The sequence below is a fragment of the Pleurodeles waltl genome, chromosome 6 (assembly GCF_031143425.1).
Source record: "Pleurodeles waltl isolate 20211129_DDA chromosome 6, aPleWal1.hap1.20221129, whole genome shotgun sequence".
NCBI classification, from domain to species: Eukaryota; Metazoa; Chordata; class Amphibia; order Caudata; family Salamandridae; genus Pleurodeles; species Pleurodeles waltl.
The window spans coordinates 1,113,510,340-1,113,526,880 of NC_090445.1; the positions used below are offsets into that span (position 1 = coordinate 1,113,510,340).

Below are 16,541 nucleotides of genomic sequence, written 5' to 3' on the forward strand. Positions count from 1 at the left end.
CAGTTGTCCCTGAGTCGGCGTGTCATTGACAGTTAGGTACGAGATTTCACTTTACTCGTTATTGCTTGACTGTCTTGTTAGCGTCAAAACCCGTCGACAAACGTGGCCATCCGCTGCCTAAGTTACAAACAAACCTTTATGACATCACGGGTGATGGTCACAATGGGCGTGGCTTAAATACCCAGCACGTCAACCTTTGGCAGAGATCCTCTCCCTCCTGCCCTCCCTTGCCCATCTGCCACACATGGCCAGGCAGCAACGCCCAGTCCGAAGGAAGGCCGCCTCTCACGACACCCAAAATGAGTTCCTCGGATAGACAGGTTTTCCCCCATGGTATCACCCTGTTACCCCGCCTTATGCGGCCCTCGGGCATTAACAACGCTGCTAGGCCGCCCGCCCCAGAGAACGGCACCCGCCTTCGGCCTGCAGAGAACGCCGCACCTTGCCCTTTGCCAACTGATACCAACACCGCTACCCCTCCTCCTTCTCCCAACGCCTCTCCCTCTGTTCCTTCCTCCAACTCCACTCCCTCTTTCCCTTCGTTTGTCCCCGACAGCACCACTCTCTCTCCTTGTTCTTGCAGGGACATCACCCATAGCCCATCTTTTGTGAAACGTTTTGAAGAAATACTTAAGAGGTTTTACGAACTGTATCCTTGGGTGAAACTCGACGACGCTACCACCTCGGATAAAGCTTCTTCCATCCGGTGCGCAAACTGTACTGTACCGACCCCCCAAGTTCCCTCCGAGCATACCAAGCCCCCGAACAATACAAACAACTCTGTGTCAGTCTCCGAGACTGCTGACACCTGCGGTGTCAGTCCAGTAGAAAGTGCTCCGACTGTGCCATCCCCGGAGAAGAAATCGGACAGTGTGCCCACCTCTTCAACATCATTAGCAGAGCCCAAAGGTTTTAGTCAACCCTTAGACAAGGATGACCCCTCTACTCTTCCCTCCAGGGAATCTGACTCCAGAACAGACATCAACCTCACCCCTGTTAAACCTGATCCGTCTCCCCTTCTGCCTGCAGTTTGTCCTCATTCAGAGCCTACTGACCTTTCGCCCACCTTTGACAAAACCACCCCATCTGTTCCTCCTTCCATCTTCTACAACCCCGCTTCCTCCCTTCCCCCTTTCATCCCTGACAACCGCACTGTCTCCCCTCTTCCTCCCATCCCTGCAAACCCACCTCCCTCACTTCGTTCGTCATTTTCAGACAATGCTATTCCCTTACTTACTTCTCGCAAGAATAACACCCGTGGTCCATCCTTTGGGGAACATCTTGAATGTTTGTTGAAGAAACTCTACCCTGTGTCTCCTCGTCCTGGGAAGAAAGACGCAGACACCACTTTTGCCCCGGGCAAAGCCAGTCCATCTCCTGTGCAGTCTGCAGCTTCATCCAGTTTAGACAGTACCACCTGTTTGCCCAAGTCTGACAACACCACCCCTTCTCTCCATGCTTCCATCCCTGGTAGCACCACTCCTCTTCGTGCTTCCATTTCCAGCAGCATCACCCCTTCTATTCGTTCTTCCATCCTTGGCAGCACCGCTCCTCTTCCTGCTTCCATTTCCAGCAGCACCACCCTTTCTCTTCGCTCTTTCCCTTCTGGCACCACTCCCTCTCTTCCTTCTTCCATCCCTAGCAGCACCCACTCTATTTGTTCTTGCAAGGACATCACCCGCGATCAATCCTTCGACAACCCCGCTTCCTCCCTTCCCTCTTTCATCCCTGACAACCACGCTGTCTCCCCTCTTCCTCCCATCCCTGCAAACCCCCCTCCCTCTCTTAGTTCGTCAATTTCCGACAACGCTATTCCCTTACTTACTCATCGCAAGAATAACACCCGTGGTCCATCATTTGCGGAACATATTGAATGTTTGTTGAAGAAGCTCTACCCTGTGTGTCCTTGTCCTGGGGAGAAAGACGCAGACACAACTTTCGCCCCGGGCAAAGCAGGTCCATCTCCCGTGCAGCCTGAAGCTTGCCTTTTAGACAGTACCACCTGTTTGCCCAAGTCTGACAACACCGCCCCTTCTCTCCATCCTTCCACCCCGTCTCCAGGGTTAACCTCTCCCAAGACTATTCCCCCGGAAGATACCAACACTTTTGGGCCTCAGTCAGACCTCCCTACCCCATCGGGAGATAATAACTCCTCGATATGCATCATCCTCCCATCTGGCAAAGCTAATCCATCTTCGGCCCCTGCCTTAGACACCAACCGTCCGCCAAATGCTTTACTGGAAACAGCCTCTAGGTCACCCCTATTTGACCTGTACCCTTACCTCGCAGTGGATCCCTCATTCTTTCCTATAGCGCCATCTGATTCAAGCTGTGCCACCAGCTCTGTCACCCGTTTAGTGGACAGCACCCCTTCTCTTCCAGCATCTCGCGATACTGATGGTACTCCTTCGGCCTCTTTGAAACCCCATATGTTGGAAAAAAGCACTTCAACATCCCTATTTGACCTGTACCCTTCCCTGGCAGTGGACCCCTCATTCTTTCCTATCGCCTCATCTGACTCAAGGGGTGCTACCTCTTCTGCCCCCCCTTTAGTGGACGGCACCCCTACTCTCCCAGAATCTTTGGATAATGACGAAGCACAATCTACCTCTTTGAAACCCCATATGTTAGAAACAGGCTCTCTTTTTCACCCATTAAAGAATATCGACTCCTCTGAATACCGTTTGAAATATCTACATCTTTGGCGCCCTTCTATTGGAAGACCAACTCCACTCCTTCACAAGTGGAGTACCTTCATCGTTATTGCCCCCGTGTCAGATACTGACCTACCTAATCTCTGGGTACCTGCCCCTTCAGTAGCAGACAGTCTTGCTTCCCCATCAGAAGATGCTTCTGTGTGCTTCTTGACAATAACAGATTCTTCTGTTCCCCCCTTACTGGATGTTACCGTCCCCGCTTCAATTGGAATTGATGGAAATCTCTTTGATCACCATCCAGGGATTTCCGATACCTTTCCCACACCTGTCGTGGATACCAATGTTTCTCCCTGTACCACCTCTTATATAGATCTTACTACACCAGCTCCAGCGGCAACAGATATTTATGTTCATTCATCGAAGATTGCCACCCTTGCGCCACTGCCATCAAGGACTACTTATCCTATAGTGGAGAGCAGTGCTTCTGCTTCTCCCCCCTCAGTGTACACTGACTTTGTTCATCCACCAGAGGCTACTACTCCCATAGTGGAGAGAGGTGCCTCCAGTTCTTGCCTTTCAGTGGACACTGACTCTGCTCGCCCACCAGAGGTTACTACTCCCATAGTGGAGAGCGGTGCCTCCTCTGAGAACTCTACAGTAAACAGTGACTGTTTTCGTCCACCAGAGGCTACTTCTCCCATAGTGGAGAGCAGTGCTTCTGCTTCTCGCCCCTCAGTGTACACTAACTTTTCTTGTCCACCAGAAGCTACTACTCCCATAGTGGAGAGCAGTGCTTCCGCTTCTCCCCCCTCAGTGTACACTGACTTTGCTCGCCCACCAGAGGCTACTTCTCCCATAGTGGAGAGCAGTGCTTCCGCTTCTCCTCCCTCAGTGTACACTAACTTTGCTCGCCCACCAGAAGCTACTACTCCCATAGTGGAGAGCGGTGCTTCCTCTTCTCCCCTTTCAGTGGACACTGACTGTACTCTTCCGTTTGGTTCCACCTTACAGGAAAGTGGCGTCTTATTGTCTCCCACAATGGATATGAACCCATCTGTTCCACCCCTAGAGAAAGTCCACTCCTGCACTGCTCCCTCCATTGAATACAAAAATATTTGCTTCCCTCTGAAGAAATACCAACATCTATGGTCGACGCTAGAGGGAATACCAACCTCCCTGCTCCCTCAAAATGCTGATATCTCTTTGCCAGGGTGTAGTGACCATTCTGCTCCACCTTTCATGAGCCCTGACCTCCCTCCTCAGCTCTTGGGTAAAAGTGATTCTCTTTTAGTTCCATCAGGGATACCTGACTACTCTTCCTCCACAACAGAAAAAGCCTACGTCTCGACATCACAGCAACATGACCTACCTGTAAAAACACACGTCTCTGACACATCTCTACTGCAAAGTAACACCCAGGATGTCTCTCCGGTAAAAAACAACTTCTCCATCGCTTCGCCAGTGAAAACTGACGTCCAGGACGTCTTTCCAGTAAATTCTGACCTCTCTGTTGCCTCTCCGATGGCAACTGACGTCCCAGTTGTCTCTCCGCAAAAAAAGAACATCCCTGTTGCCTTTGTAGAGGAATCTGACATTCAGGACATCTTTCCATTAAAAAACGACCTCTCTGTCATCACTTCAGGGGAAAATGATGTCCAGGTTGTCCGTCAAGTAAATCGCTCGGTCACATTTGACACCGATATTCTGACATTTTCCTATGAAAGGGATTCACATACTCCCTGCTCCTGTTCAGGTAACATCCAATCTGTTGTCTCTTGCGGAAATGTTTCCCCCAATGTTTCTTCCTTATGGGATGATGATGAGTCATGTAGAAGCTCCCGACGGAATTTAAACTCTTCAATATGCCCAAATTATGCTTGTACTTGTGCTGCCAGCCCCAGCGATGTTATCCCATCTGTCTTCATGCCAGGGAATACATCTCCCACTGCTTACTCTTCCAGTTGTTCCTTCTCTCATGATGTGAGTACCAATAATGTCACTTCTTTGTCTTCATCAAGGAAAATTGAGCCCCTTGCACATTCTTTACAGGATAATGATGAGAATGTTTGTTTTCGAGGGACCAGCTGTTCGGTCTGCCCCAAGAATGTTCCCCCCTCAGTTCCTTCCCTTGAAAATGACACCTGCTCTTGGTCCTCATTTAGGAAAGCTGAGCCCCTTGCTTACTCTGTAGAGGGTATAGATGAGGGTGTTTGCTTCGGGGGGACCAGCTGTTCTGTGTGCCCCAAGAATGTAGCCGCCTCAGTTTCTACCCAGAGAAAGATTGCACCCTGTTCTTTGTCCTCTTTTAGTAAAGCTGAGCCATTTGCTTATTCTTTACAGAGAAATGATGAGAATGTTTGCTTCCAGGGGACCAAATGTTCTGTCTGCCCAAATAATATTGACTGTTCAGTTTCTACCCATGGAAATAGCGATTTCTATTCTTCCTCCCTACAGAATACCGATCTCCCTATTTTTTCCTCAAGAGATGCCTCACCCTGTAGTATCTGTGACACAAACGTTGCCCCTCCTGCCTCTCCCCCAAAAAGTACTGACCCATGGGCTAACTACTTAGATGTTATGAAAAATGTGACCTCCAGTTATGGGGGTACATTGTGTCCCAAGCATGCAGCCTCGTCTGCTTCTCACTTAGGGAGCACTGATCCTTGCTCATCGTCCCTAAAGACTAGGGATTTCTCTGCTTCCTCCTCCTCCGGGGATGTCTCACGTCATTGCACCTGTAAGAGACACATTTCTCCTTCTGGTGCTTCTTCCCGAGAACAAACTGCCCTCTTTTCTTCCACTTCATTTGACAGCTGCGCCTGCATTCTACACTCCAAAAATATCAGCTCAGCGTTTTCCTCTCCAGGAAAGTCATGTCCTTCTCGGTACACCAGTACTTCTGACACCTATGCTCTCTCCACTGAGAAAACGTATAGCTCTGAATTGTGCCCCATCAGAACCTACCTTTCTTTATTCCGTAGCATGAAATATGACCCTTAGCCTTGACTTTGCCCTGCCATGTTTGCCCAAGCGTTCTCTGCCACATCATTAATACATCTGTTTAGGAATTGCTGCCTGGCCATTTTTAGTACCATCATGCCCCTATCTCATGTAGGACTTCCCTTTATCCATTCAGCTTTCAATTTTCTGTGTAGAATTCTCCCTCATACAGAGGAATGATCCTTAGTTCTTTGCCTCGCTCATGGGGCTAAGTATGCTGCTCATGGTATCTTGGAAGAAGGCGCATAACAAGGCAGAAATGGTGAGTTACCTCCCGGGTAGAGTGATGGTCGCTGCATAGAAGACCATGGGGAGGGTGGGGGTTTATGCAGAACTCATATTGCAAAGCCTTGTTTACTTTTAACTATAGAAGCAAAATATACATGAAGGTAATGGCAGGCACGCTGAGCCAACCAAGTATGTAGATTTGTCAGAGCTTCTTTATACATTATTTTGCCACAGTGCAGATCCATAAAGCGACAACCTATGAAATGCTTCCCAATTTGGTCACTATAATATATTTTTAAAAGTTGTTAGTTAAACATGTATAATTGAGGCTCAGAGGGTCCCTCGTAGCCCAGGGGTCCTGGTAACACTTAACCTGCTGCACCATTGAGAGCTACGCCTCGACAGAGAGCAGCACTTCTTCCTCTTTGACACATGAATTTCTTGAATATCTACAGTGCACCAAATGTACGTCTTTGCGTCAAAATATAGTAGCGGGTTGCCTTATTTTCTCTCTTCTCAGTTTACCCTCATCAGTCACTAGTAAGAAACTGGACATTCCACCTGTTTTTAACACTTTTCCATTTCTTGTATGCCACTGTCCATTCTGCTCAATATATCACATAATCCTAGATAGCTGCTCTGGCACCCAGGAAAATGCTTCAAAATTGAGCTTCTTTGACAGTAACGGGAATTGGGTATAGACTGGCGTTTCTTTGTCAGGGAATATCACAGGTGGGCTGGAGAAATCTATTGGAGGCTGGTTTTGAAAGCCCATGGACGCTCCTGGAGCTTCTGTCACATTCCACGGCTCCCCGAGATTAGTTGCAGCAAACACAGGAGGCTCGGAGGGAGGAGAGAGATGGAGGGAGCAAGAGATCAGAGGAGGAGGAAAGGGTGTACGGTAAGTGAGAAATGGCGCAAGTAGAGGAAGGGAGCCGGACTGGTTCAGGCAGGGCTTTAAGTGGGATGACAAAACTGGGGTGTCTCTAAAGGAGGGTGGTAAGCCTGTTCAGAGTGCGTGACCAACACAATTAGGAGAGGGGCCTAAACTACGGGTATCAAGGCAGTGTGTGTAGATTAGACAAATGTAAGGAGCCGTGAAATGTCAGGCTTACCAATTTCAAACTCCCCGGCTGTACACCACTGAGTAGATGACGAAATTAGTCTGTCCTCTCAGTATGCTCTTGGGGGCTGAGTTGGGGGCACAGTGTTCCATCTGACTTGTAGTGAATGCATAAGGAAGTTAAAATCACAGACAGCACTAGCATTTCCCACTTGGTGTCATTAGCACCCTTTCAAAAGTATGCCTGAGTTTTGTCTGTATAGACAGTATATGTTCCTATGCACCTGCACCCTCGCCTTTGTGGCATTGTTAAAAGTGAAAACAGGTGATTTTGTTTAAAGTTGTATTTCTGTATTGTGTCCAGACCTTTGCAGCAACTCAAGATGAAAACAAACAGGATAATAGGTTTCTTGCAATCTGTGTAAGCGCTCTTAGGACTAAGGAGGGAATATTGCATGTTTTGTCATTACAGCTGATGGATACAAACAACTATTAGGTTTTATGCACACAATGACTCCTTCACTGACTGTGACATTACAATAATTACAAGTCTTTTCTTGAGGAGCAATGTGCTACCACTTCATAACATGTTCCTAATTCCAGACAGCTGATAGCCCATGAAGAGCTAAAAAAACAGGGCAAGCAGATCAAGAGTTTTACAAACCGGCAGCAGGCATGCGATACCCTGACAATATTACTATAGGATTGCCGCTGTCCCTGTGTAACGTTCTAGGTTTGATCCCAGCTCAGCCTTTTGTCCTTCTGACACCCAGTGGAGTAGCAAAGGTGCTACAGCTGCTTATGCAAGCTGGGAATTATAGGTGTCCATGGGGGTAGGAGATTGGGGGGACAAAGGGGGAGTGCTTGCCAACCCCCGGGACTTAGGTACAGCCAATACAGCCGCCGTAGTGATGCCGCGGACCCTGTTAAAATGATGCCCACCTCTGAAAAAAAATCTGCGGACGCCCATAGTGGGAACGGAAGAGTAAGTGTACCCAGAGTACTGCTGAGTGACAGATTCCTTGTGTTCCACTTCCAGGCCGGAGCTGCCCCTCACTGCCCACCTTTGTGCTCCCAGAGAAGTGACAAAAGGACACCACCTCCATTCCTTTGATCTTAACACTGAGGCCTTCAGACAATGGGCCTTGTTGAATGTCTTCAACGAATCATAGTGCTGCAAAAGCACCGGCATGTGTGGTGTCCTAAGTATGTCACGGGCATAAAAACGGCCCAACAGGACCCGTTTTCATGTCCTTTTTTAGGATGAGCGCACAAACGCTCTGACGTGTTGTAATCTCTGTGGGCTTTTAACCACGCCCACTGCCATATGCCCATCATTCTCACTCTTTCATGGGCTTGCTGTTCAAAAATCCTTTGTTATCATTGGTAAATACTTTACGTTTGTCCCTCCTTGGGGCAGTTTTGTTACCGCCTTGGCCATCGACCCTGTTACATGGATAATTGCACGTTTGACTATGTTTGACTGCGCACAAACTTTTTTCCTTTTGCGTCTCTCCTTCGCGCTCACGCCCATGGTGGCTGTGGCACTTTGAATCACCTTGCTTATGTCAACTGTTTTACTTTTCATTTTCAATTTATGTGGCAAGAAAAGTCCAGTTAGGAATTTACAATGCTAAGAGCTCTAACTCAAGCAAACATGAGACCTATTGCATTGCAAATGCTTCTTTAATAACAGCCAGTGGTCATCACCGGCAGGACCCGGTCCACATAAAGCCTTGGGTTCAGGGATGGACTCTGGACTAAAAGCAGCATTGGCAAAAGGTGTTTAAACCAAGCCTGCATAGCGCCGAACCAGTGAGCATAGAGAATCCTACTGTTTCTATCCCAGCATCATGACCTTCAATTCCCCTTGTTCCCTTCCTCCACTCTTTCAATTTATCTTCAGTCTCCCCTTCTCTCCCATCTTTTCCCTCTCTCTCTCCCTCACCTCTTACCGCTGTCCCTGCTGGAATAAACTGTGGTGGGCAGGAGAGAGTGCCATAGGTGTCACTTCCACAGGCCTCCAAACACTGGGCTCCAGCCCTCAGGGAGATGGCCAGTGAGATTAATGTCCAGTCGGCCCTGGTCTGGTTTGAGCATTTTTTGCCAAGGCTGCTTTAGCCTCCCCTCCCCCAGTCCAGCCCTTCCAAACCATCAACATTCAGTCAGGAAGACCATTTGGGCTCTCTGCCCATGTCGATGGCAAGGCGTTTAGCACCTATTCACATGGCGATACTGCTTACACGAATAAAGGAGTAGTGTTGTACTCCTCGGGTCAGGCAAGGGTGTAACAGAGCTCCCCGCGCTCCCTGGGTGCAGGTTTACCCATTCAGGAGGGGAGAACCCTAGATCCTCACTGATGTGAGTGTGACTGGGGGAGGGGGTGCTTCAACATATCTCACCCTTTGTTAGGCAACAGGGGACAGACTACGTGTGCCATGACATCATAGGCATACCGTCCATAACAGAACCTAGGGCAGGACAACAACTGACGAAACTGGGGCTGGTCGAAGTCAATGACCTGTACAAATTGGAGGAGTTATATTGTTTTAACATTGCAACAATTCAAGGCCTTGGGGGCTACGCACCCCCTTGCATATAGCCTCCTTTACTGTAGACTAGCTGCTCAACGTGCATCTTTCTAGCTGCCAATCGCATCCACTCGGGCCACCAAGTTACTCAGCCCTCACCATCCTGCTGAGCCTGAGCTCTCCCAAAGCCTTAAAGGGCAGGACAGCTCAGATTCCCGTCGCTGGGACCCTCACCTAAACACTCAACTGAATGACGAATGGTGGAAATACTGCTGTATGCAGGGGGTAGATCCCATTGGTGCAGCAGGTGCAGTGGCACCGGGGCCCAGAGGCACTAGGGACCCACCGAACCCTGACTAGTGCTGTCATTTATAATTTGTAATTATTGCTGTAATTTATCATTTATAAGATACATCGTTGCGTCCTTGCACAAGGTCCCAAGACACACTAGCTACACTACTGGCTGTATGCGTGCAAAAGAAGTCTCATAGAATAGCAAACATAGACTGCTACACGATAAGCAAGGACACTGGGTTTATGCAATTCTGTGGTTGCTGCATTTTTCGTATACTTTTGGATTTGCTGCTTTTGCCACATAATCAATCCATCATCTGCTGCATAGTCTGCAGATTTGAACAAAAATGATTTTTAGCTCGAAATGATCAAAAGTAACTAAAATACAAAGACGTATTGACACCTAGTGGAAGGCACTATGCAAAGGTTGACTGGTCATCTTTCACTGTCTTGTTACTGTATTTTGATGTAAAAAAGGTGGTAATGAGGTGATCACATGTGAAAAGATTATGCAGTAATAGTATCACAAAATGTACCACATCATGCCTCATAATTTGGCTTTTCTTGCCGCACAGTTTAGTAACCCCGGCCACATAATTTAGTCCTGCTCTGCTGCATAATTCCATGGGCCATGACTATAAGCAGGGCCACTGGAATTATGCATTTTTTTGGCATAAGTATGGATTGAACACATGTGACACATTAGCCATCATCTGGTGCATAATCTACAGTTTTGATAAAAAAAAGTTTCTAACTTAAACGGATACAAAAAAAATTGCCTCGGAATGGACTGCCCTTCACATTGGTTGGCTGGTCACCTTTCTGTTGCTTATTGGTATATTTGGGAGTTAAACCAGTACTAATGAGGTGGAACTTTTACCCAGACAATGTTAAGTGTAAAAATAACAATATAATGAATTAATACAATCACAAAAAATACAGTGTTATTTCGCTTAATTTGCCTTTTTGTTGTGGCATAATTTAGTCAAACCTGCCACATGATTTGGTCCTCCCTTGCCGCATGATTTCAGTAGTCCTGACTATAAGTTCCTGCACAGGCTTTTCTACTCGCCACTGTAGCTTAAATTATTTGACTTGGTTGATATGCTTGAGGTGGCACCATCCGGAGGCAGATTTCTTACACCTGGTGTGGCAGAGTCTGTGGTTTCAGATACTGGGGTGATTGATGTATTTCACTCACTGACTGAAATGACTGTGACAGAGATAAGACCCACCTACTCAGGACATTGCAGGGAAATGGCCTTACTCTCCCTACGTCAATACGTAAATATGCAGGGATGGCGCTATTGCTAGACACTTGTAGCGACAGGATGCCTCTTACTATAAAGTATGTACGTGCAAGAAACACCTCCAGATGCCTCAAATTGTACAGGTTTACTTCATGTCTCAAACTGATGCATTCGAATTTTGTTTTGGGTAGAACTGCAATTTGTAATGTGATGAAACTGCCATATAGCCATTTAAAATGTATTCATGTCTTGATGAGATTAATGTCTGAAAAATATACCACAACCTTAAGTCGTTGGCACTCCTGATTTGCAGCTTTTCTATTCTTCTTATTTAACCGATTTGTTGTCTACTTGAGCCTCAGAATTGCAAATGTCCCTTGAATTAAGCATGCAGTACTTGCTGCACATTCTACAACTCTACCTTCCATAAATGTGCATCTTTCAGCTTTACCCACCTTCCATTATTAGATGGTCTTTGATGTGGCTTTAAGCCAGCGTCCCTAGCCCTAGTAATTATCTCACCGTATGTTCTAAAATGTTGAACTTCATATACTGGGCAATTTAAAAAAAGCGAAAGTGAGGAGGACGAAATAGAGACTAACCATAAGGACAGGTTAATCACCTTGAGTAATGTCTTTTCTAGTAGAGACTCTTATCTAACCGCAGATTCCTCACCTCAGAATATTCCCCAGGCGTCAGATTGGATCTGGAAAACTTTAAAGCAGTCACCCTGTGCCCCAGAATCTGGCGACTGCAGCTCTGCATTAATGTCGTCAAGCCGCATGTGACATGCACAGGCCTATTTAGGCGTCATCCATGCATGGTGACATCAGTTTCTTTAGTGACACTTCCGCAGACGTGGAGCCAAAATTCAATTGGTATTGGCCAGTGTGCATATCCATAGCGTGGGAAGAGTCTAGATGGCAAAACGAGTAGGAAGGGAGGGTCAGTGAGTAATATGCGGTTAGACAGAGTCGCTACCAGAAAAGGAGTTACCGAATGTCAGTTACTTGTTCTTCTGATAGAGTTAGACTCCAGATTCCTCACCTTAGAATAGATACCAGAACAGTACCTCTCTCGAGGTGGGTCTTTGAACTGGCTCAAACATAATAATTCTGCTGGACCAAACAGGCACAATGCCACTCATGCCAGACCTGGTTCTCCAATCAGTAATGCTTTGTGAACGTATGGAAGGATGACCTTGTCTAATGTGCTAATGTGCAGGGAAGGCACTCCATTTGCCAGCAGCAGCCTTTGCTCCTGTGAAATGGTCTTGCAAGCCATCGGGAGGCTGCTTCTTTGCTAAAGCATAAAAAATCATGATGCAGACACAATGGTCCACTTCTGCACTGCGCTTCCCTACCTTGCTCCAGCAAATCCACTAAAGAGCTAATTGTCCACCTGTTGTTGCCTGGTATGATCAATATAGAAGCTCAGTGCCCTCTTCTGGTCCAGGGGATGGAGATACTACTCTGCCTTAGATGGATGAGGTGAAGCTGAGAACGTAGACAGGGTGAAGGCAGGTGAAACAGCATCACCACCTTTGGTAAGAAGAAGGCATGAGTCCTGAGAACCAGCTTGTCTGAATAGGAGGTAGTATAAGGAGTGTAAATGGAGAGAGCCTGAAGCTAACTCACCCTCGAGGCTGATGTTATGGCCACCAAGAATACTATCTTAAGGGTGAGCAACCTGAGTGCACAACTATGCAAACGTTCAAATGGAGAACTAGGAAGGTCAAAAGCAAATTCAAGTCCCACTGGGGAATAACAAAAGAAGAGGGGGGAAACAAATGTTGAAGCCCTATAAGGAAATGTATCACATTTAGGGGGTCATTCTGACCCCGGCCGGCGGCGGAAGCCGCCGGCCTGGCTGGGACCGCCAGAATACCGCTGCGCGGTCAAAAGACCGCCGCGGGTATTCTGGGTTTCCCGCTGGGCTGGCGGGCGACCGCCAGAAGGCCACCCGCCAGCCCAGCGGGAAACACCCTTCCATGAGGATGCCGGCTCCGAATGGAGCCGGCGGAGTGGAAGGGGTGCGACCGGTGCAGTTGCACCTGTCGCGATTTTCAGTGTCTGCATGGCAGACACTGAAAATCTTGGTGGGGCCCTGTTGGCATCTTGGCATGGGCACTGCAGGGGCCCCCAGGGGCCCCACGACACCCCATACCGCCATCCTGTGCCTGGCGGCCAAAACCGCCAGGAACAGGATGGCGGTATGGGGGTCGGAATCCCCATGGCGGCGCAGCAAGCTGCGCCGCCATGGAGGATTCCCCAGGGCAGCGGAAAACCGGCGGTACACCGCCGGTTTTCCGTTTCTGACCGTGGCTGTACCGCCGCGGTCAGAATGCCCAAGGGAGCACCGCCAGCCTGTTGGCGGTGCTCCCGCGGTCGTTGGCCCTGGCGGATTTTACCGCGAGGGTCAGAATGACCCCCTTAGTGTTTTAAACAACAAAGGCTGGTCCAGCTACAGCAAAAAGGCCAACATAGCTGACATAACCTTTAACTGTGTCCAAAGCAAGGCCTTGCCTGGCTAAGGACAATACAAACAACAAAACCTCAAACAGCTTGGCACAATGTGGGTCAACCTGTTTGGTCGTGCACCAGGCCCCCAACTTGTCTTAACAACTGGTGTGTACAGATTTGGTAGAGTGATGCCTTGCAGTGAGAATAACAACCACAACCTTGGGAGGAAGGTCAAAAGCACTCAACTGCTGATGCTCATTTTCCAAGCATGGAGGTGGAGCGTGCACAGGCTTGGGTGGAGAACACTGCCCTGTGACAGAAGGTCTTCCCCCAGAGGCGGCCTGATCAGAGGACAGATGTTCATGCGCAGGAGTTCTAGATACAAAACTCTCCTTACCCAGTCTGAAGCCTCTAAGATGATTTGGGCCTGGTCTTTCTTGATTTTCTTTTCAGAACTCGGGCAGGAGTAGTAACAGCAGAAAGGTGTACGGGAGGCCCGAGTTCCACTGTGTGTGGAATGTATCTCTAAGTGAGACCCTCTTTGGAAAGTCCAGTTTTGAAAAAGTGCTAAAATTGCGTGTTCTCTGCTGTGTCAGACTGAGCCAGGGTTCTTCCCATTTGCAGAATAAACCCTGACCACCTTCGGGTGCTATGGCCATTCACAATCTGCTAGGCCTCAACTGCTGAGTTTTTTCTTCCTGGCTTTCAGTTATCCCACCAGATGCTGAAGGGCCACAATCCCACCCACTCTGCTTCTTGCAGTACCACATGGCAGTGGCGTTGTCTGTGAACACCTGAACTAACTTTCCTTGAATGGATGGCAGGAAGGCTTCCAATACCAAGCCGATTACTTTTAACTCCATCAGGTTGGTGTGGAGCTGAGTCTCCACTTGAGAGCAGAGGCCTCTGATCTCCACCACTCTCAGATGGCCACCGAGCAATGAAGTGATGCATTGGTCACCACTATACTCTCTGGGTGCGAAAGGGAGAATGGTCTGCTGCTGTCCAAATCGAGGGCCTATAGTCACCGTGGTAGGTCTTTTGTAGTCTCCTCCAAATTCCAGACTAGTGCAGAGAGGTAACCTTGATGTTGCTGCCCTGGAACTTAAGATCCCACTACATAACCTACATATACCATCTAGTGTGCTTGACCAGCAGGATGCTGGACTGCATCAGCCCCAGAACCTCAGAATCAACCTAACTGAGATCCAGGACAGAGGATGAAATGTTGGGATCATAGCCTGAATGTCCTGACCTTTCTGGGGAACAGGCGTGAAACCACACTGTCTAGAACGGCTCAGATGAAAGGGAGCATCTGAGAAGGGGTCGGGCAATCTGGCAATTAACCAGGGGGAGCCCTGAGCAAGGCTTAGCACAGGGAACTAAAAGGGTATCGCTCATAGCTTGTTGAAGAGCAGGATAGCCTTAGAAGCAGTTTGACCAGGTTGGAGGACATCAGACCTTCAATTCCCCTTGTTCCCTTCCTCCACTCTTTCAATTTATCTTCAGTCTCCCCTTCTCTCCCATCTTTTCCCTCTCTCTCTCCCTCACCTCTTACCGCTGTCCCTGCTGGAATAAACTGTGGTGGGCAGGAGAGAGTGCCATAGGTGTCACTTCCACAGGCCTCCAAACACTGGGCTCCAGCCCTCAGGGAGATGGCCAGTGAGATTAATGTCCAGTCGGCCCTGGTCTGGTTTGAGCATTTTTTGCCAAGGCTGCTTTAGCCTTCCCTCCCCCAGTCCAGCCCTTCCAAACCATCAACATTCAGTCAGGAAGACCATTTGGGCTCTCTGCCCATGTCGATGGCAAGGCGTTTAGCACCTATTCACATGGCGATACTGCTTACACGAATAAAGGAGTAGTGTTGTACTCCTCGGGTCAGGCAAGGGTGTAACAGAGCTCCCCGCGCTCCCTGGGTGCAGGTTTACCCATTCAGGAGGGGAGAACCCTAGATCCTCACTGATGTGAGTGTGACTGGGGGAGGGGGTGCTTCAACATATCTCACCCTTTGTTAGGCAACAGGGGACAGACTACGTGTGCCATGACATCATAGGCATACCGTCCATAACAGAACCTAGGGCAGGACAACAACTGACGAAACTGGGGCTGGTCGAAGTCAATGACCTGTACAAATTGGAGGAGTTATATTGTTTTAACATTGCAACAATTCAAGGCCTTGGGGGCTACGCACCCCCTTGCATATAGCCTCCTTTACGGTAGACTAGCTGCTCAACGTGCATCTTTCTAGCTGACAATCGCATCCACTCGGGCCACCAAGTTACTCAGAGCTCTCCCAAAGCCTTAAAGGGCAGGACAGCTCAGATTCCCGTCGCTGGGACCCTCACCTAAACACTCAACTGAATGACGAATGGTGGAAATACTGCTGTATGCAGGGGGTAGATCCCATTGGTGCAGCAGGTGCAGTGGCACCGGGGCCCAGAGGCACTAGGGACCCACCGAACCCTGACTAGTGCTGTCATTTATAATTTGTAATTATTTCTGTAATTTATCATTTATAAGATACATCGTTGCGTCCTTGCACAAGGTCCCAAGACACACTAGCTACACTACTGGCTGTATGCGTGCAAAAGAAGTCTCATAGAATAGCAAACATAGACTGCTACACGATAAGCAAGGACACTGGGTTTATGCAATTCTGTGGTTGCTGCATTTTTCGTATACTTTTGGATTTGCTGCTTTTGCCACATAATCAATCCATCATCTGCTGCATAGTCTGCAGATTTGAACAAAAATGATTTTTAGCTCGAAATGATCAAAAGTAACTAAAATACAAAGACGTATTGACACCTAGTGGAAGGCACTATGCAAAGGTTGACTGGTCATCTTTCACTGTCTTGTTACTGTATTTTGATGTAAAAAAGGTGGTAATGAGGTGATCACATGTGAAAAGATTATGCAGTAATAGTATCACAAAATGTACCACATCATGCCTCATAATTTGGCTTTTCTTGCCGCACAGTTTAGTAACCCCGGCCACATAATTTAGTCCTGCTCTGCTGCATAATTCCATGGGCCATGACTATAAGCAGGGCCAC

General features: G+C 48.2%; 1 protein-coding gene across 1 annotated transcript in view; it reads left to right on the forward strand.

Moving 5' to 3' along the window:
* The first annotated feature begins 356 nt into the window (after positions 1–356).
* Positions 357–16,541, forward strand: part of LOC138301739 (mucin-2-like) — a 121,778-nt gene continuing 105,593 nt past the window's right edge. The window contains exon 1 of the mRNA XM_069242248.1: positions 357–4,410. Within this exon, the coding sequence (XP_069098349.1) occupies positions 357–4,410 (4,054 nt within the window). The remainder of the gene's footprint in view (positions 4,411–16,541) is intronic.